The 23104-nt window shown below is 42.0% G+C and overlaps 1 protein-coding gene across 1 annotated transcript; it reads right to left on the reverse strand.

Annotated features, from left to right (window-relative positions):
* Positions 1-137: 137 nt before the first annotated feature.
* Positions 138-22383, reverse strand: p3h2 (prolyl 3-hydroxylase 2). The gene is made up of 15 exons (XM_072704026.1): positions 20675-22383; positions 16265-16393; positions 15629-15818; positions 14556-14687; positions 12415-12542; positions 10017-10106; positions 7244-7284; positions 6526-6617; positions 5739-5866; positions 5407-5502; positions 4257-4407; positions 3250-3367; positions 2698-2773; positions 2370-2510; positions 138-1914 (listed from the first exon to the last, which is right to left on the reverse strand). The coding sequence occupies exons 1-15, from the start codon at positions 21128-21130 to the stop codon at positions 1822-1824; spliced, it is 2061 nt and encodes a 686-aa protein (XP_072560127.1). The 5' UTR covers positions 21131-22383; the 3' UTR covers positions 138-1821.
* Between the last annotated feature and the right edge of the window lie 721 nt (positions 22384-23104).

Consider the following 23104-nt stretch of genomic DNA (forward strand, 5'->3'; position numbering starts at 1 on the left):
ACTGAACAAACTTTCTGTTGTTGGGACTGTGAGGCTTTAGTAGTTTTTTTTTTCCATTTCGTAGAGACTCATGTATTCTAGGGCTGCTGTCAGCCAGTTGCGATTGTATGGATTTTAAATGTACGTCTGTAATGTAATGGAACATTCCCAGTGTTATGCTGCCTTGTGTGTCCGAGGTATTTTAAATGTACAAAGCCAGCAGCGATCCACCATTTTCTCCTTTCAGACACAATGGGGATTTGTATCATTCAGTCTCCAGATAAGTCATTTTTCCAAAAAAAGGTTTCAGTGTTTCAATGGGCTGCCTTCTTGCTCCCATGACGACCCAGTACATCTCAGTGCTGGTGCAGGTTGGGGGCGATGGAACTCCCCCTTACATACTTTCCCAGGATGTGCTGTGTTCTGAGGTCCAAGTAGACATGCCAGTTTCAATCCACCCATGCCAGTCTGGAGTTTTAATAGCTATCGGTCCTTCAAAAAATGTGTATGGGTGTTTTTGTAATGCACATTCCCTTGAATAATGTAGCACAAGGACCCACTAAATGATACAATTACTTCAAACATGCTCAACGAAATGAAATCAGCTGATGCAGACCTGCACACAAAACGGTCTATAGGATCAAGACCACAAAACAAGTGCTGTATATATTTAAAGTTTCCTAAGACTTCTTTTGCCCTCTGGCTGATTATATTACACAAAGAAAACTGTATATTAGTTTTTGTATAAGACGTTTTAAATGGAAAAGGGTTTACAATATTATTTTAATAAAAACATTTCATTTTTTTAATAAGTCTTGATATTCTTGGTGTTTGAAGCCAAACAGTGTTCGATATGTTTTACGTTAGAAATGTTTCAAAACGTTCTGAGATGAAACAAAAGAGTACAAGCATACTTGTTATATACTTTGGTACTTTGGTGTTTAACTGCCTTCCAGCATCAACTGATGTAAGAAAAACCTTTCACGTTGTTCTTCAGTGATATGCCATTTTATTTTTCACAATATCATGTCCTGAATTTCAAATAAAGACCATTTTAAAACTCTGCCAAACCTATTAAATTATTATGTTATTAAAATGATAAAAAAAAAAAACATGGTCACATACAGTCCAAACAAAGCATCTAAATGGTAGCAATGCAATAAAAAATATAGATGAATGAATTAAGATTTAAAAAATGGTGCAAAAAAAAAAAAAAATTAAATATCCCAGTAATCAAATATAATTTTGGTTTCTTTTTATAATTTTGTATCATGTCCTGTATATACAAGTAATGGCTGTATAAACATTTTTTAATATACAAAAATAAAATTTTCTGTACCAGTTCTGTATGTTTCATTCCCTACTCTAGGACTCTATAGGATTTGTGCGCTAATCAATATATACTGATTCAGATACTTATTATACAAGGGTGAATAAAATAATGGAAACACCAAACCATTCATTAATATCAAGGACATGGATGGGGTCATGCTATGTCTTCACAACAGCTCTACTTTTCTTGAAAAGCTCTTTAAAGGTCATGAACTGTTCATGGTGAGATAATGGCAGATACGAAGAAAACGAAGAAAAAGCCTTTGATTGTTCGAGGGATGAAGGAGATGGAAATGTGGTTTTTATATCTGGTGACTGGGGAGGCAGAGGAGGAGTCTGACCTTGCCCTAGTGAGCGAGACCGCACTCCTGAATGTGTGTAGCAGTATGTATGTGGGATTACTGTCCTGGAATATGGCAGCAGTATCACGCCATGCAGTCTACTCAGTCCTGTAAAATGCCCTCACGTTAAACTTCATTAAGATAAACATTCGAAAATAAATTATATCCACTACAGCTCTTCTCTGCTGCCTAAATTTACCTCCGATGCTGATTGATCTTCATTAACTAACAACTGGATCCTTTCCCCAACCTTTAACATATCCTACAAAAAAACAATTCAATACAAAATATATCAAACAAGTGAGAAAATCATACAAGGCTGTATCAAATAAACCAGTGTTTCCCAACCCGGTCCTTGGGCACCCCCAGACGGTCCACGTTTTTGCTCCTTGCCCAGCCTCCCAGGGAGCAAAATTGTGGACTGTTTGGCAGGGAGCTGGGAGGGAGCAAAAACGTGGACTGTCTGGGGGTGCCTTAGGACCGGGTTGGGAAACACCAAAATAAACTACCAGACCGATATTAGTGATACTGTAGAGGTTTCCTGTAAGCGTAAAATTCTTAGCAACATTGTACATTTTCACAACACTGTAAATGATCACAACATTGTAAAATGCTAAGCCATTTTAAAACATTTAAGACAGCACTGCAATCCTTTGTAACAGCATCTTGCCATAGTAATGATCATGATGATTCTGAATTCCAGTGCATATGACTCACCTGCTCCCTGTGAAGCGGATCCAGTGTGAACCACATGCCCACGGCACACCTCTGCCCCTTCGTCACTGCGCGAACCCCGTGGGGGTTCTCCACCCCAGACGAGAAGCCCACCAAGCGGCCGCATTTAGGCCTGACAGTCGCCTGTGTGTGCCAGTGACACATGGCTATTACTGGCAGCTTAAACATCCTCCATAAATGTACAGTGCAAGGACACAGTGTGCAGTGACTTCAAAGGACTGAAAAAGATGGCAGTTACAAATGTTCACTATTTTGTCAATTTTAGTGTACGGCAGGTCACATGACAGATTCACAATCTTTAATCACTTACCGTAATACTTTCACCGTCCATTTCTGTAAAAATGAACTCGCCACCTTCAAAGTCTCCGTTTAGATACAGCAGTGCACTGGAAAGGGAAGGCATCCATACAGGTAACAGCACTCAAAGCAGCAACAATTTTGCCTCACGCGTGAGAACTGCAGCTTTCTGGTTGTACAGCCGTGACAAAAAACGGACACTGATAGTTCATTGTAGCTACAGTATTATATGTAGACACTTAGACTTGTGTAGTATTTGAATCCGTCTGTTAACAATTCTAGTTTCGAAAACATCCATCCAACTAGCATTCATAACTTGAATGTATGGGGGAGACATGCAAACTCCACACACACACACACACACACACACACACACACACACACACACACACACACACACACACACACACACACACACACACACACAGCTGGAAACAAACCGACAGCCCTGGAGGTATGAGAATATGCCAGCCTTTCTTAAACAGATGAGCTCTAAGGTTTTTCTAACTGGGACGAATCCCAGGGGGTTTTTGGTTACAGGCAAAGCTTTAAATGTACCGGCTACCTGTAGTCTCGGAAGGTGTAAGCGGGTGGCACTTTCAGACACATCTTGGCTTTGGAGTCCAGGATGCAGTTGTCCACGTGGACTGCGTGGCTCATATCTTCTCGGTGGTGCTGGTGGTCTGCGATTTAAGGTGGACCCACATAGGTCACCAGAGCATCATTGAAGCCAAATGTGAGAGATGGTAATGTGTCAAGCAACCTAACATGTGTTTGATATGCATTTGCTGCTTAGCTACTTATAAACATGTTATACTGGCTTGCTAGTATTTGTTAGTAAAATAGTTAAATGTTACTTTTAATTTAATTAGTTATTAACAGGGGTGCACATAACTGGTATGCAAGTATGCATTCACCATATGAGATCCAGGTCTATAAGATTCTAACAGGTTTGGATGCTGTTCAACCGAATAGTTACTTCAGCATTAGTTCAAATACTAGAACTCGTGGCCATAGGTGGAAATTAGCGGGAGAACATTTCAAACTGGATTTAAGGAAGCACTTCTTTACACAGCGTGTAGTCAGAGTATGGAATAGTCTTCCTGATAACGTAGTGCAAGCTGAATCCTTGGGTTCCTTTAAATCAGAGCTAGATATGATTTTAACAACTCTGAGCTATTAGTTAAGTTCTCCCCAAGCGAGCTCGATGGGCCGAATGGCCTCCTCTTGTTTGTTTAGTTCTTATGTTCTTATTAACCTGGCAATTTCTTGTCACAGTGGTACAACTGAGGACTTATTTTATGTGCATTTACGCTGTTATGAGGAGAAATCATTGTGCCTTTTAGCCTTCATAGCACAAAAGAAGTACATATTAGCCACATAAAGGTTAAAATGCACAAGAATTTCTAAGATAAATACGCATTTGCGCTGCTACGACAAGAAATTGCAGAGCTTATCGCTGTATACGGTGAATGCGTACTTGCGTACCAGTTACGTGCACTCCTGGTTATTAAATCACTCCATCATAAGGAAGAAAACTGTCCCAGTGCCCTTGGGGGGGCAAAAGGTCACCTGAAAGGGCAGTCCTACACACCAGGTGGGTGTATGAGAAGTGCAGCGTGGAGTTGAGCATGAAGTATGACTCTACAATCCGCCTGACTTTCTCGCTCACGTCGTAAAAGAGGCGGACATTTTTCCACTGGATCCTCCCCTCATCAGCAAACTGAAACAAGAATTATTTAACAAGCAAATTAGTTATACTGTGTAATGAGATTCCCACCCATTTTGTAATCTAAATCGAGCATTTTCCAGTTTGTCTCCCTCAAATATGTCCGCCTGCTTTCATTATGCACTACAGGGCCAGATGAGCCGCACTTGGCAAAGAGCTTAATTCAATTCCATTAATGGCCATGTGGTGTCCGACTGCTAGCAGTTATTGCAGTAGAACATTAAGCAGGAAAGAAGCCAACAATCCGACTTCATTTCTCAGAGGCACTGAGGAGATTGAAGCTGAATCCCTGCAGTTACAGTGTTCACAGAAAGCAGTTACAGTGTTCACAGAAAGCAGTTACAGTGTTCACAGAATGGGGGACGCTTCCTTAATTCTGTAAATATGTTGCAAATGTATTGGTTTCATAACAAAAGTCCATTGACAAGCGATGTCTAACATAACTGTACATGTCTTTTGCCCAAACATTTTCACTTTACAGATTCATTCAGTTCTGTTTTTGTCATTCTGTTATTAATTGCAATTGTAGTCACTGTTTCCCAAAGGGATACTAAACATAAATGTTTTGCGTTATTGCAAAGGTGTTACTGATAAAAAAAGCACTGGGTGGTTGCTTGTCAATGAACTTTTTAATTCCAAACATCTGTTTTAGAACTATAATTTGGGTTTCAATTTATTACTACTTGATATTAATATTTTATTTAAAACTACTGGTTGCTTCTAAAGTGACATATATATTATGTAAACCAATGAATAAAGTAATGATTTTTTATATTTATTGCAATATTTTTTTCTGAATTAAGCAAGCATCCTAAGACTTTCTGTGAGCACGGCGTGTATATAAGGATGTTCTTTCCAAAGCAAAAGAGATGTTCGAAAGATTAACAGCAGGGCCCTGAGACATCGATCGTAAGTCAAGTCAAGCACCTCAACCACTAACCTACCATTTTGATCCTCAGACCTCAACTTTGACCTGTGACCAGTTGTACTCACCCGCAAAGCTTTTAAGATTGTTGAACCCTCAAACTTCTCATTTGGAGTGTGGGGCGATGGATCACCATTGTACCCATCACCAGCTGTGCCTACAACCTGGCAGATCATCAACAGGCAGCCACCTTCAGTGGTCCATGTAGACAAAAACCTTTTCATTCTGTTACACGTTGTGTGCTTACGAAGGAATCATGGTACTGATCTGGCATCCTTTTACGTTTTTTTTAGAAAATTGCCTTGATAACTATGATCAATTGGTAATTTCAGAAAAAGAGGACTAGAGAACTAGATCAAAATGTGCCGCAAGTGCAGGACACATTGTATCAGAGGCTCACGTCGGCCACGTCTCTCAGCTCCCTGCATTCCTCCCCGGAGATGACGTTGTCCAGCAGGACCCTCTGGGAGCCTTTCAGCCCCTTGGAGTTCTGCACCAGCTGAATGTGATCGTGAAGCAGTGGCCCCCCTGCACAGAACCCGAAACCCCAAGGGTCAGGCTGCTCTAGGAGTCTCAGTAACGCTTCTTCTCCAAGATGGAGCTTTCATCCAAAGTGCAGAAGCATTGCAATTTAAAAAAAAAAAAAAACTCACTGAACAATCTGACCAATTTATGGAATTTCACCCCATCCAGGATGCAAATATGGGGGGGGTCATATGTCTCATTGCATAATGGCCACCTGCTGACCACCTACTTGTCTAATAGACTAGGGATTACCAAAATCCCAACCCTTGGTCCACTGAACGCTACACATCTGCAGTGTATATTACACTATGTGGGTTTTGAGCGGAGTTGGTTCATTTACAAAAATAAATTCTATATATTTTCAAACCACTCCTTTTTTATGATCCTTCACAATCACTCATTTTGACCCCCCCTCCCCTGTCCACAGGGTCCAAGAAATGTTTTACAACATAAATTGGTTCACAGTCACCAAAAGGTTGGGACCCCCTACAATAGAAAACAAACCTTTATCTATTGGGACTTCATGCATTGTGACAGTAGGATATAAAAGCTGATGCCTTTTCAGTTATATATCTGGCGCATGCAGATTCTGGCCGGTGACACCACCATTGTGCAGAACAAAGGCTGAACATCATTCTGGGGTTCTTCCAGAAAGGACCCACCCTCTGTCAGCCTATAGTCCTGCTCCAAGCTGGTGTCCATCTCTACTGACGTGGCCGTGGAATCTGTAGTTCCACTGGGGCCCGAGGGGACCCTGTACTCATTTGGAAAGAAAAAGAAAATATATATATATATATAATATATTATAAAATAATGCATTGTAATTGTTTGTGTAAGAATTAATAAAACATTACAGCATCTTCTATTGACAGTTATAAGGCATTATAGTGTTGATTATAATACTTCATAAGCTCCAATGAAGCTCTCATCTATAATGCACTATAGATACTTTCATAATACATTATAATGGTCGGCATAAGCATCAAGGATGCTTTATACCACATTATGAAGGTATCTATAGGCAATCACAGATGAGAGCTTCATAAAGCATTCATAATGCTTAATAAACATGGCTATAACGTGTTATGCCTTTTTATAAATATTTATAGCCATGTTTATAATGTTTTATGAGTGTAATGTAATGTGTTATGAATGTGCTGATAGATTCTCATAGACATGACATTCATAGAAAGTGTTAGCAATATTTTTAATATTGTGATTTAATTTTTAAATCACAAACTCTATAAACTCCTAGTTTGGATCCCCCAAAAAAGTAAGCAGTACGGTTTTACTCCATCAAAGACTGAAGCTGCCCCTTAACAATTCAGCAGATTGGTTATTATTTAAGGGTCATTTCATACTGACTAAATGAGACCTAACCTGTTGGTGTCCTTCCGTCTGAGAGTTTGGTGCCAGTAATTCTAAAAAGAAGAAAAATTCAGATTATGAATATATCAATCAGGGAGGTTGGAAGATATTACCTACGTGTATAAAAACATTATATGCTATCAGAATATTAATAAAAAAAAATTTTTAAAAAGTCAAAATGTCATTATTGTTTTAACTGCTGAAATTACTCATTAGATCAATTGATTTCCTGCAAAATATTATGTGCCCCCCCACACCAAAAAAATGTCATATTCAAAAACTATGATCAACATTCACATTCGAGGTTTTGACATACATTGCAATTAAATTGTATACTTTTTTTGCTGTGCACAATCCAGCATCATGCTTTCATTAAAAAATAAATAGGTATAACTACCATTAAAAAGTGTCAGAAAATTGGACAAACTCTCTCCCTTCTCCATGCAAACACTAACTGACTATTAATTGCTTGATTGTTCCCCTAACAATACGATAAAGATAACAGGTGTGATGTGCAGTGTTCTGTCAAGAATGCTAGAAGGGTCCACAAGGGGGAGCTGTTGTTGTGGAGTCATGAGTTACCTTACTACTAAGGAGAAGATATCTTTAAATATTCTGTGACTGATTGACACTGAATTATCAAAAGATTCTGAGGTCAAATACAGGTCAGACCCACATGGCCAGTGCTGGGCCCACTGCTCTGCTCTTTATGAGTTCTGCCCCTTAAGAATATCATTATCAAACATAGTAGTAACTATCATTCCTATGCTCAAGCCAACTTACTCTAACCTCAGTGTGAGTCTTTGGGGATTGGATGATCCAGAACTTCCTTCTGTTCAACTCCAGTCAGAGAGAAATAATCTCACAAAATACAGTTACAATAACATACACTCTGTTTTAAACCACCGTTGCCTGGGACTTAATCCGATAACAAGTCCCAGGATCAATACACACTGAGTAATGAGTACTGAGTACTGCTATGTTGCTTTAGGACTTTGCATTCCTTCTGTGTCTAGTGTGTCAGAAGTGTGGTTTAGTGGTCTGTTCAGTTCTGTCTTTTTTTTCCTGTACCCTGGTTCTGGGTTTCTCCTTGACCACGCACACTGGAGTCGTTTCTCCCTGACCACGCACACTGGAGTCGTTTCTCCCTGACCACGCACACTGGAGTCGTTTCTCCCTGACCACGCACACTGGAGTCGTTTCTCCCTGACCACGCACACTGGAGTCGTTTCTCCCTGACCACGCACACTGGAGTCGTTTCTCCCTGACCACGCACACTGGAGTCGTTTCTCCCTGACCACGCACACTGGAGTCTCATTCTGCACCCTCATCCAGTCAGCAGCCCCAAGCCCCAAAGCTTACCTGATCCCGGCCGCCTTCTCTCCAAGACATACAGAGACTGAAAAGCTGGCAGTACGAGGGGGGATATTTGCTTCAGAGTGTCTTGCAATTTGTGTTTTGTTTGGTCATACAACAATAAAACCATTGTGACATTCTCGGACCATGGAGTTTCTGCCCTGATGTGAATTCTTCGATTACAGGCCTTGCAACATGCATAAAGAAGATTTGTTTACATTAGAAAATACATCTGAAGAATCAGCTTCCTTTCATCTGTGGAATATGGCCAAGATGCCTGTGAATAATACAGAAAGGCTGGCCAATGTCTTCATTACCCTGACAGTGGGCCACTATATCACTTTCATGTCTGGCTCAATAAACGCTCTCCTAAAATATCCTGAACTGGTGTAGAATCTTCTATTACTTTTGGGGAAAAAAAACACAAGGACAAACTCACCTCCCTTCACTGGCAGCCATGGAGTGGAACAGAAAGTACTAATTCTTATTTACAGTTTTAAAAGCACTTGCTTCAATGTATTCTTGAGATCTGTATCTCCCAAACACTCCCCATTCATTTTGTATAACAAAATGATTACACCACCATTGTATTGTCTCATCATCATAGAATTGCTGTTTGACAAAATACTCCACCAACTCATGCCAAGGATTCAAATGGACAGAATCTCTCTTGTAGTTGAAGGGGGTAGATCCTGACTGCAGAGCTGCTGGTGCATAAAACAGTCTGTGTTGTCAGGCAATCGTTACATTCAGCTACAGTAAACGGCTGTCACTGCTTCTCCTTTTTTATTTCACTTCAGTAGTTAATTGCACCAGAGCTATTTCTCATTGCACTTAAATGACTCTGCTTCTATAGAAAATGATTAATCAGCTTCTGTAGAATATAACGATTAATCAAAAACAATTCTTGCCACTATTTCCTGCTCTCACTCACGAGTCTCAGTCAGCTAATGAATACATGTGTTGCCGTGACGTGGAGTAGAGACAGTTTGTCTACACTAGTCTGCTATCAATACTCTGCATGTAAGAGATGGATCACTTTTGCTCACCCCCAGTCACTATCAGCTGCACTTTGGCATTTTGTGATTTTATAAGCACTCTTTTTACAGGAGTACTTCTTTTAAAGGTCAGGAAGCAATTTCCACCTTTCCTGTGACTTTGCTGTTTTTTTAACCCACTAATTCCTTGCTTAACCATATATCACTGCTTAATGCCTTACGACGACATACTGTAAATGCGCATCACTAAACCAGCATGATATGTCGCGGTCATGAATCTGGAATAAAACTTCCTGCTGGGGGTGTCGTCAGTTACCTGCGGTCCCTAGCATTTACTTTTGCAGCCACCGGAGATGGAAATCCTGGTTGAGCGGTAACTACGCTCACCGGCAGAATCTGCAGGGAGAAGCTGGGGGTCTGATCTCACTCACCTCTGGTCTGAACTCGGATCCCCGGCTCTCGCTCTCCACCAGGAACAGCTCTCGCTCCATCTCGTGCCGCCTGAAGTACCACTCTGCCTCCTGTGGAACAGCATGACGATCCAAGGCTGCATTATTCCTCTTGTCAGTCACCAAGAGAAGCTTTTTCCACTGGGACGTCGTTGAGGAATTTTGACATTGTTCCTGAAATAGCCGAATTACTTCCAGGTGCACATCTGGTAAACAGTCATCATGTTCCAAGGGTTTTACTTCTAAGTTCTGGAATAATTTTAAATGTATTCACTAGAATGCGGCTTGTCCCTACAGAATAGGACAGGTTCCAAACCCAGTCAGAGCAATGTAATTATTTTCTGTAAGGATAATAACCTGGGTCTATAACCAAGGAGGCTTGTGGCAGATATATGTCTGATACAAATCTGAGCAAAACTAACAATAATGAAAAGGTTTCTCCACTAATACTCATATCACTGTTTCCCAATATGGTCTTCGAGGACTGACAGACTGCCCACGTTTTTGATCTACTGGGAGCTGGGAGGAACGGACTTGGAGACATTGACTTATACTTTTACTAGCCACTGTGATACGGCAAGCGGCTGCGGATCCGCCAACGCACCAACAGTCGCCGTTCAGCACCAGGCGAGCGGACAGCAACAACAGGCCTCTTATGGTCAGCCTGGAAACACGTGAGGGGGAGGCTAACAAGATGGCCGCTAACTGCTCCAACCCAAAACCAGGACCGTCTTCCCCAGGGCAGCTTCAAGCCTGTGCTGGGGAGAAGCTAAGGGTTCATGGGAGTTTTACTCACACGAAAACGCTCTGAGGGCAGAATGAAAAATGACTTGTTCGGAGAGATAGCCAATCAGATTGTAGAGGAGGTGGGTCCGAGCAACTACAGGAGGCGGGGCCAAGCAGAAGTTTTAAGTCACTGGGGTTTAAAATATGTGTGTATGAAACCAAAAGAACAGAAGCACCTTGTTTATGGTGGGAAAATCCATCCATGTGATTCTGCTGAAAAACTGACAGTGGGCTCTCTGCCTTAAATGAAGACCCAGTTACCTGCTACCTACTCATCACCAGATCTGCACCCCCCCCCCCCAGCCCCCCATGTGCTGTTTTGCAGAAGGGTCCAAGGTGGGGTGGGTTTTGCGTCTCTACATGTACTCTAAGTTCAGTCACAGGTGGCTGGGTATTGCCGTAAATGGGCTAGCAAAACATAAAAAAAAAACAGGAAACGTGTGGTTAAGGCCGGAGTTTACTGAGACAAGAATAACTGGCTGAGGTTTAGAGAGGCACAGCACTTCCGAGAAAGGGAACCATAGTTAATCTGAAGGTGTCTGCTGCAAATGGAGGAAGCCGTGCTATTGATCATGTATTGCAATGTGATGATGCAGGAGATCTCGCATGCAGGAACATATAAGATACATATGATAACAGCTGTGGTGGAAAAGATGCCAAAGTCAGAGGGTATGAAAGGAGCAAAGTTGTTAAATTAGGTTATTCGATGCATCAAATAAGCCGGGACACCGCGCCCACATACACAAGTGCCCAAAATTATTTTCTTGCACAGCTCCTTTATACTTCTGCTTCATGTTTATCATTCTATGAGATAAAAATGAAGGTTCACAGTTACTGTGTTCTCTGTGTGCAGCCAAACAGAACCGGTCAAGACCAGCTCTGCACTTATCGGCGTGACCCTCCCATCTGGTTGGCCACTCAGCCGCCCTCGCCTTTCACAGACAGACGGTACTTTGTGATCATAGCAAATATTCTCTAAGTAAACACAAAATCTTCCACTACGTCTAAACGAATAATTTTCACTACACAGCAGTGGTGTTTAGCTAATGGGGAAGAGATGGGAACAGTGGGCGGGAAGAAGCGTGAGGAGGTCAGAGAGTGCAGAGTGAGCTGAGACAAGACAGGTGTGTGTGGGGGGGTGGTGATAATTATGGGATAGGGTAACTAAGGGGGTAACCAAGGCAACTATGAAACCAAGGTAACTATGTATAAGTAATGTGCCTCTTGAGGTAGCAACCAATTGTAATTGGCATACCTCTTGAAGTATTAACCAATCATTGTTAATGAGCTTTTTGATAGGTGAATTGCTTTTTGGAGAAGTAGCCAATCATAGTATTGATATGCTTCTAAGGAAGCTTAAAAAAAGATATATAAACTGTGATATTTCTTTTGTTGTGTGTGTCACCATGTTGGGACGGGAACGGGGACAATCTGTTGCTTTTGCTTCTTTTCTGCGGATTAAAAGAAACTTTCTCTTACAAAGTCTCACTCTGAATTATTCTCGAGAACCTTAACAAGCACTCAAGTAGGGAAGGAGGGTCATTTTAGTAGTAGTGATATTTCCATCTTGCACAGCTGCTGTTTGATCCCTCACCTTCCGCGGCGTGACGTCATGCCCCAGCGTCTTCCTGTAGAACGCCACATTCTCCACCATGTGCTCCTCTCCCTTGTGGAACAGCAGACAGGCCTGGGCACTTGCCATGGCGTCCTGGATCTTGCCCACTGGAAGAGGCAGAGTGTGCTGCTTTCAGCACGTCTTACTCAATAGTCAGGCGGGCTGCCATTTTCAACCTGACAGGGATCTCCATAGGCGTTGATTTGCCGTTGTGTCGAGTTCCAAGAAAACCACACTTGAATATGGTCCTACTGTCAATGCTCCAAATAAACTAGAGTTGTTCCCTCAAAATCAACGGACAGTGTCCATCTGCAATTGATGAATTTCATTCACTGGCATCGCATCCAGCGTACACCCCAGCCTTGTGCCTTATGCTGCCCTGGACAGACTTCAGGTCCCCCCCCATCACCCTGACCAGAATAAATGATCAGATGATGGATGCATGAATTAATTACATGCAGGTCAGCATGTCTCCCAAACCCCATAGTGGGGTAGGCCTGTACAGAATAGGCACATGCCATATTCTTCTCCTTGAACGCTGTCCAACTCTAGACTTCTGAGAAACATGTCACCTCAATATGACAACTATTAAGAAGGACTGGGATGTTTTTGCTGTGTGTGTATGGATATTATCACCCTGGGGTCACAGCATTTCGTTTATACGACTCACAAAGACCCCAAGAGCTCTGGGAAATACAATGACGCTGGATGTGTACAGAGTCATATTATTAATAAAGGTCTGATTTTCACTGTTTACTAATAACACATTTACTAATTATTTAAAAAGCTTGCACCATTCTCTCAAAGCAGTAGTTCAGATTAGTGTTTGTATGCTATCCACAAACACATTTACACAGGATACACAGTAACACTGAGCTCTGCATTTCCTTGTGTCAGGTTTACTGTGCAGTCAGTTGGCATTATCATTGAGTTGCATCTATTAATCTTTATTCACTTCCTTCCCACTCATAGCTAATGGTGCCATGGTGTGGCTTACAGAACCTAAATTGCTACAACGTAACTCCACAATGCCACATTACTTATGAAGATTTTGAAATAATAATCTTTTCAATGTCGTACCTGATAAAAATCTCATGCCCTCTCTTGATTTGGCAAAATGAAACAAGTGCAGCAAAATATATGTGTTTCCATGTCCCTGATAAAAAAATAATTACCCATGAATATCAGATTTACGAGGCTAAATACGGTGTATAAAAAGGCCATTTTCAGAGGTGATTTACAAATGCTGCATATGCATCCCTCCAGATTCACAGAGCCATGCTTTCACATGTCATCACCCGACCATCTTTTACAAACAATGGAAAATATTCCAAAAGCGCCCTACAAAACACAAGCTATTATTTACAAGGGAGAGACATTCTGAAGTGGCCCATTGTGCCGTGCTTGGGATGGAAGGGCTGTAGGATAGCGTTTGGCACGCATCGCCGTGAGAACCATCAGCTCAGTGTTTTACTGCCTCACAAGCCTCCGTTATTCTGCCAACCCACCGCAGCACCGCGCTCCTGGAGGTGCAGAAGGGCTGAGATGGCTACCCTGCCAACCACACAGCCATTAAACCAATGCTCACCTTCCATACCCAGTTTATTCTGATTTCTTTACCTATTATTTTCTTCAGTTATTGTAACGTCCCGATCATGCCAATCCTCCTGTGTGCCACGCCCCCTCGTTAACCTCGTGTGGAATCCCCGTGTCTGTGCTTCTGGCCCCCATGCTGAGAAGCCACAGCCTTGTCATTGTGACACCAGCTTGTTATTTAAAAGGCTAAAGGCTTCGCTATGTGGTCACTCACTCTCTTGTACTACAATGCAGAATTACCAGCATTTATAGCTCATCTTATATTTCCAAATTTCCTAGTGTCTAAGTCGTTGGTCACCAACTGGCAGACTCCAGGTGGACCTAGACACACTCCAGGCCACGGGGACGATTACCCCCTCACGGTTGGCAAATTTTATCATTCTGGAACCTCCCACCAGATCAACGTTTTCTTTCTAGACGCAGCGTACTTTGGCTGAAGGTATTTGACCCCCCCAGGGAAAATAGCTGGGGACCCCTGGTCGATGCTGACCTTTGAAAACTACAGGGTGGGCCAGTTGGTTTACCTTTGAAGTAAGAAAACTGCAGGTAGTCGTAGTGCAGTGGCAGGTAGCTCTGCATGGGGACGTGGTGACCAGGGCGTGTGGCCAACTCTCGCACACATTCATGTTTGCAGTGCAGCACCTGGACAAAGTAATCTGAACACACACACATGAACAAGTCACTCACAGCAAAAGAACACCTGCATGTGGAACACCTGCATGTGGAACACCTGCATGTGGAACACCTGCATGTGGAACACCTGCATGTGGAACACCTGCATGTGGAACACCTGCATGTAGCTGGGTGCCTATTACAATTCTGGGATGCAAATTGGATGCTTTTTTCATACACAGTCAGTTTTTGTATCCTTTCCCTTGTTCTTGGGCTTTTCCCCCCACCAGCCTAAACCGGAATGTAATTAATCTGTATACATATGACACTTAATATCTGTTACCATGAACTGCCAAGGACAAGATAAGGTTAATTAATGGAAGAAAATTCCAGAACTTTAGTGTAAGGGTAACGCCACGGCCAGTGAAGCGATAAGCAAAGTTCAGAGATACCATCTGAAACTCGAGGCAGTGAATGGCTACGCATGTTCTCATCCACAATCGGCAAAGAAGATTTAAGAAAAAAAAAACTTTCAGGAATTATTTAAGAAATAGTTTTATGACCCTGCAGGATAGATAAGTGCATTTCGAAAAACTTTTCAGGCTAAATAATAAAATGCAGACCATTATATGGACATCTCAGATTCCTGGATGCTCAAGAGAGGCTCACTTCCTCAAAAATCAAACTTACAAATCTTAAATCACAGTGGAGAATAGTTGTCTTGTAGCGCTTATTAGACCCATATGCAAGGCTCTAATACGTAACGCAGCATGATCCAGAAGTATGAATGCACTGAAGTCACAACAATACTGTTGATGAAAGACATCAAGGCTCCACCCAAAGGGAACTTCATGGCCCCATTGTTGACCCAATTTGCAAGGCATGAGTGTGAGATGACTGGAAACTAGAGCATTCTGGAGGGGAAGCTTGGACTGGGTTTTTGGGTTAGATACAAGGCGACATTTTATGGTGCTTATCAGCGTACCAGAGATCAGCTGGTAGATGTTGCTCCAGAAGGTGGAGGGTGTATGATCCCAGAAGTTCTGCTGGTCCTCGCACAGCACCCTGCACTCTGTGTCTGCCTTGTAGTACTCCAGAAGGGCCCGCTCAAAGTGTCTGATGGCCTCCTCATAGTCTTCCTTTCTGTAGTGCTCTACTCCAACCAGGAAGACATGCTCCAGAAGGGGAAACAGAGAAGTGCATTTCCCGACGTTATGATAAACGATCTGAAACTGCTAATATTCCAAGAGCGTGCTGATCTTCGCTTTACCTCGCCTTGTAAATTGAGTTTGGGAAGTTGATTTCTGGATAGAAAGTGTATTCCTGTGTTTCCGGTGTAAATTGCTTGCTAATTCTGACGTGGCTGTAAAGGCTGCAGAAAGTGTGGCCTAGCAGCTATCGCCCTATGCCGGTAAACTTGGGTCCAGCCACTACAAACCATGTGGCCACACTGAGGCAGCTGGGTAATGACTGGAATATATAACCTTTCTGCACAGCAAGCGGTGTAGGGGAATAACATACCAACTGACAGTTGATGTATAAAGTCTGTAGGTGGCATTAGGCTTAATAAACATCAGAGCAAATAAACAGTAACAAGCAGCTATAACTGATCTCTGTTTACCTGGTGATACTGGGCCTCTCTCCCAGTTTGAAAGTGCTGGTCCCGCTTGGGGTTCTGGTCCTCTTCTACGTGTTCCAGGTTTGAATGGACACAAGATTCTGCTGCGGCTGCCTTGTCCTCCCCCCTCAGCTTACAAAGAAACACAGCATGTCTGTTCCACACAAAACTGTTGACCAAAGTCACCAGACAAAGTCATTTATAGTTCATTCTCTATCCCTAATCGTCAACGCAAGTCATGACCAAGGATATGTGGATCCCAAAATATAGATTCTTTCATTCTGAATGTTTCATTGTCAGAATCGATTCAGATGCAAAAAATACAATTTTGTTTTTGCGTGGTAAATTAAATATTTATTTTATCACAGGGAGCAGGATATGAACTACAGTACTACCAGTGAGGATCACCCATAAGGGGGGGAGAGAGGCGAAGATTTTCATTTCAGGGCCTAGACACGATCAATCTGCAGGCACCACCACCCAGCAAATGTAATCATTACTTAGTATTGGGTTGAAATAAATATCAGTGGTATCACACAACCTTTGTAATGACTGTCATGAGTACAAGAAGTCACAAAGAGGTTTCTCCACAAGATTGGCATGAGAAAGTGAGCAGTTCTGAGGTCCACCGGGACGTCAATATAGAGCTACTCCACCTTCGGAAGAAGGGATACTGTTTACAAACTGCCTGAGGATTTAGGGGAGAACCTAAATATACAAGTTAAAACCAATGTACTTGATGTATGTTACACAGACGTGCCCTTAGTTCGCCTGTTAATCTTTCCTATCAAAACGTCAAAAGGATGTTCCTTTGCTCAGGTGTGCCGAGATCTTGAATAAATGCCATAAATTCTGAGAAAACGTGTATTCGGGCAGAATTCTCTTCTAAGAATGTGTAATGTAAACATGCAGGTTGCACTGTGATTGCATCACAGCACAACAGACATTTATAAGTGCTCAGCGTGTCAAAATAAAAGGAAAAACGTTTAGGCAAGCGGCGACCTGCCATCGGGAGTGAAGTGAAATTTAAGGCGCACAAAAGTGAACGGATCTGTGGCTGCCGGCCATTGTGTTTATTTCGGAACTGGACACACCCTGGGAGGTACTGACATTTCGAGGAACAGGCGATCAACGTTAATCAAACATTCTTTCGAAACATCCAGCTGGATCTTACATTTCTCGACGACCAAGTTCGTGCCTGAGCACTCTGGCATTCATTTCTAGAAACAACTGCACTATCAGAGAGTGATTCATCAAAGAATGATTCTCCGAGGAATATTTACTCCCCGTCTCTGCCGTGGTAACATTCTAAAAGCATAGTATTTATAAACTTTCGCTTCAGATGTGTCAGGATGAAATGTCACTGTCTCCAATAAACAACCAGTTCATACATATTTTACCAAAAAACTGATCCAAAACAGGAAAAGGGAAGTGACAATTAAATTATTTTTTTTATCAAAAGACTTCATCGCGCCAATTCACCCATCCATCCATCCATCCATCCAGTAACATTCAGTGTGTACCCTTATGTCTACAGCTCACAGGCAGGAAATGTAACTGTGTGTAACAGCAGCACAGCCAGAGACAACAAGATTGGGCTGATGTGAGAAATGTAGTTAAATATAATTGCATAAACCAACAAGCAATACTTCCTTCCAATTTAATAAAATGCTTTGTCTGTGCTACTGAAATGAGAAATCAGAGTGTTTCTGAAGAATCACATAGCCGCTGTCTGATTCCCTCTCCTCCCTCTCTCCATTTTAAACCTGTGAAATACTTAAAGAAACTCCTGAAATAGCACGGATGTTTAGTTCCAGGAGTTTTGTTACTAAAAGCATACCCACAGGGCTGTGTGCATTTCCAAAGACAGAAAAAAATATATAATGTTGATGTTCCCAGCAGATCTGCACAAAAGCGGTACGGCCTCCATTTTGGAAAGCATATTAATGACAGAGGAGGATAAATGGTTTCATGGCGCTGAAAGTGGCTGGCAGAATACAAAGGAGGGAGGCCGGTTACAAACACACACCCACCCAAAACAGAGAAAGTGAGTAAAACTTAGTGAACATGCGCCCAGGGGCTGGAAGATGAAACAGGAAGTTTTCATTTTTGTAGGATGATGCAATTTACCTCCAGGAGTTCACCATTTCTCTGCAAATCTCCAGCAACCCCACTGACTTAAAGTTATGCCTTATATTTATTAATCTTCTCTACAATATCATGCGTTCGCATTCACATTACATCCTGCTTCATTGATAGACATTCCAAAAGTCGCTCCATAATTTGCAGTAACCATTCAATCTACCCATCAATTTCTTGACTCAACCACTAGCATATCCGTTTTGGCTAATCAACACCTCACAATTATTTAACTAATTCTCTTAATTAGCTGGAGGAGAAATTTAATGAATACAGGAATGGCTGGGGTGCGCCTGAGGAGAGGTTTGGTAACTAAAGTGAGATTCTTCTTGCCATCCAACAAGATTTCAGTAACTTTTTGTAAAACAGAAGAAATTCTTGTTTTTTTTGTGTTACTCATTTGCATAAATTCTAATGTTTTTGGAGCAAAAACTACACTTACTACCCAGATAAATAACTTTAACTACTTTCTTTGACTGCCTAAAACTTTTGCTCAGTACATACCCTTATATTAATAGGTATGACCCCTTTTTGTCTAAGAACACCCCATATTCCTTCTATTAAGGACCCAACAAGGTGCTGGAGAAATTCCTTACTGATTCTGCTCCATGTTGACATGATTTCATCACAAAATTGCTGCAGATTTGTCATCAGTACATTCCTGCCATGTGTCTCCCGTTCCACCACATTACCAGATTCAGATCTGGCAAATGGGGAGACCGAATTCATGATCATATTCATGAAGCTACAGTACTTTGACATGAGGGGTATTAAGGGGTTGACGTGTGCCCAGGAAACACCCCCCCCCACACACACACACACGTCATTACACCACCAACAGCGGGAACAGCTGATACAGGGCCGGTCTGGACCATGGATTCATGCTATTTATGCCAAATTCTAACCCTACCATCTGTATCTCACAGCAAAAAAGGAAGATTCGCCGGTTCAACTAAACTGCCCAGTTTTCACCAGTTTTGGTGGCCCTGCACCTGTCTCAGCCAAAGTCACATTATTCCTCATTCTGACAATTGATGGACTGAAGCTCTTGGCCGGTGATGTGCACAAACTTTTCGAAGGGCAGGTGCTTGCATAGGGGGCATGGCTGAGTGCTACGTTTTGCTGGCTGGTGGGGGGGGGGGGGATCTACCTCTTTGTGTTCGCAGTCAGGTGGGTACCCATCGGTAAATTTTTGCAATGGCATTATCGAAAAACAGTTCTTGGGTCATCGAAGATGGGCCACTTTCATTCGTGCTCAGTCACCTTCTGCCCCCCCCCCCCCCAAGCTTGTGGTTTTCTGCACTGGGCTGCTGCCATGTGATTGATTGCGTACATAATTGCTTGAAGGAGCAGGTGTACAGCTGCAGTAGGCAGATATATAGAATTACTGGGAGAAATGCAGTGACTGGCATTGTTTTAAGATGCAATGATAATTATTTTAACCCCTTGCCGGTGGGTCATTTCTTTGCCCTTACTGGTATAAGCCAAGCACTACTTGAAAGGGTATGGTAACCCCAATATTGCATGCAGTCTTGAGGGGCCTATTAAGGAGATCTCTTGGAAAAAAGGTTATTCTGCACGTAATAAGTATGATAATAGAGCCAGCATGCAGCTCAGTGGGCATATCCTCTGTGATCAGAAGGTCACCGGTTGGAGCCCCGCTTCAGCAGAACTGTCACAGTCTGTGGGTCCTTGGGCAAGGCCCTTAACCCCCAGCTCCCTGGGTGCCACAAGATGGCTGCCTCTTCAAGTGAAAAGAGAATTTCCCCACGCGGAGTAATAAAGTATTGCTGTTATAATTATAAGCATTTTAGTATTACATAATAAGTTAATAAACGTTTATAACAGCATGAACTCCCAGTAGAATTTAGAATGATCGTAAATCAAACGGAAGCAATTAATTGACTGACACAATGAGATCAAGGAGCCGAAAGGACAGCCAAAAATACACAGTTCCCTTTGTTTTATACATTTGAAAAAAAAGGAAAAAGTCCCAGTCAAGTGCTCACCATTCCAAACAATATTTCACAGAATAAAGCTGGTTTGGGAAAAACAAATTTAAGTCTTGCGGCCACCGTTACGCAATAGTTCACGAAGGATTTCAGCTGTTGATTGCAACAGGGATTACGACGATTATTCTACTGTATTGTTGATAGTGACACATTTCTCTCAGATTAAATAAATTATGCAAAACTTTATTAATTTAACAAGATAAACCTAGTTGTTATCTAATTTTAACTAAAATGCATTTAAATAGTCTAGGGAATATCTTACCTTATTGCATGCTAGTTGCAGAAATTCGTGCGGAGTTCGTTTGCGGAATTCTTGCGTTATTTCTTCACTGACTTTGTGCAATGACTGGGGACCGACTTTCTCGTGCATGCACTTATTTAAGCAGGACGCCCTTAGCATCGCCGAGCCGAAGAACTGCGCTGCTTCCGAGGGATGCTGGTCCAGACACAGCAGCCTACAGTGAATTTTAGTTCGGCGAAGTTCATAGTAACTGTGCAGAGCTTTCTCTATATAAAGCACCGCGTTATTAAAGTCATTTCTGTAAAATGCATCAGTCCCGTCTTGGTATAGTCGGTCAAATGGCTCCAGCAAAGGAAGAACCGGCGAGAGCAAAAACAACTGAAAAAGCGTTGATTTTAGGGCGAAAAGTGCACTTGGAGATGAACTAATATCCATCTTATTTGATAGTTGTACTTGACAGAAGCAGTTCGTAAACATCACAGCATCACAAGTCAAGAGTAAACAGGCTGATCACCGAGACCGTAAGTGATCGCAATGCCAGCTTGGAAAAGTTCAGGAAAAATCTAATCATAGACTTTCCCATATAGGCAATTCACTTTCATCAGTTCTATCCTTGATAAATCAGAACCCAAAGGAACCCAAACGAAAATTAAATTAAATGTTCTAATCACTAAATATATTTTTCACAGACCCAGTCTATAGATAATTTATAAGTAAAGGTTGAATAAATTATGATTTATCAGTGTAACCAAAGCTAACAAAAAAATCAACAAAACAAGTGAGAAAATATCAGTGTTGTTGGATTTAAAGTGAGCGCAGAGCCACATATTACACAATAAGCCACAATACCAAAATAAATCGTCACTGAAGCGGCGTAATGGTCTTTTTGGACACTAGAGGGAGACAGAGTACGCTAGAAATTTACCACGAACTTGCATGGCGCTACATGCAATGGGACGAGTTTGAAAAATTAGACAATTAACCAAGAAGTTCAAAAAAGAGTATTTTAACCTATTAATAGCCGCTGAATTTTGTTGTCTCTCCATTTAAGAAAGAAACTAGACGCGAGTCAGTTGTAGTCACCTGGACAGAGAATGAATAGGCGGGAGTTTTACTAGCATCCTTACCGGAAAATAAAGTGTAGGCTAGATCAACACATTTTCAGATGAACAATGTTGGAATGGGTACCCTTAAAAGCAACACGGGAAGATGGATCCTTGATTTCTAAAACACACAGAAGAAGCGCAGGTCTAACAGAACGAAAAATATCTTGTTCGAAACAAGGAAAATTAGGCTACATTCCTCCCCGCAGGCACTAGAAATTTGTAACGTTTATCTTTTAACAACAAAACAACACCTTAATATGCATCTGCAAAACCTGTATGCAACAATCCGAAAGCCCACGTCCGCGTAAACTCTTCTTTTGCCTACATTATATCCCGATCTTGCGTAGGTTCTGCATAATCTTTTATCTTTAAAACAATGTACACTTGGTTTCCTACTGCTTTGTCAGGTGAAACAACAGCATAAAAACAACATTTTAACTGTAAAGCTTGCCTGTAAACCCTGTTTAATTCCGAACAAATATGAGCGATTTTTTTCTGAAACGTCTGAATTTCCCAGTAGGCTATTCGGTGTCGATTAAGAGAAATCTGACATTTTTTTAAAATGTGTTAGTATCATAATGCACTGGCATGTCTGACCGATACCAATATACAAGTCTTTGCAAGTCTCTCAGATTCAAATCTCTGAGTTGGTACAACCCATTATAGTCTAAGTCAGGTCAACACCTGGGTACCTCCTCTCACTGAACTGAGATCAGTTACCCTATTGGTCCAGGCATCAACCACTCTCTAGAACAGGGGTGGGCAATCTCATCCAGAAAGGGCTGCTGTGTATGTGGGTTTTTGCTTAAACTCCCTAATTAGATTACTAATTAGAGGATTGATTGGCTGAGGAGTCCTCACGCCTGGGTTTGAACAGCTGACCTAAAGGTTATTCCAAAAATCTTCATACACACCGGCCCTTTGCGGATATGATTGCCCACCCCTGCTCTGGAACCTTCTCTCCATTCTTCTTCATTTTTTCTCTCACAGATCAAGTGTCCGATGAGTCTGACTGGAGTCCCTATCACTCTTTGAAACAATCTCCCATGACCCCCCCCCAGTAGATGACATGTGCCAGAAGTACCTTCTGATAAATCTGCTGGCTCACAAACGTCTATGTATGACATGGTTCGAATTGCAAAGAGAACTTACAGAAGAGCATCCTTTGCTCATCTAATATCCTTCACAAATTCGAGATGGGAGCGTGGGGGATTGCTTTCACAAGGCTTGCCTCACCATTCATTGCGCTATTGTTCCCAACCTGATTATGGGGTTTATGGTGCAGGTATAATTTTCCTGTGCACAAGGCTAGGTTAGGCCTACATCCTAGAAGCTACTGAGCTAT

Source organism: Paramormyrops kingsleyae, chromosome 21 (assembly GCF_048594095.1).
Source record: "Paramormyrops kingsleyae isolate MSU_618 chromosome 21, PKINGS_0.4, whole genome shotgun sequence".
Taxonomy (NCBI): domain Eukaryota; kingdom Metazoa; phylum Chordata; class Actinopteri; order Osteoglossiformes; family Mormyridae; genus Paramormyrops; species Paramormyrops kingsleyae.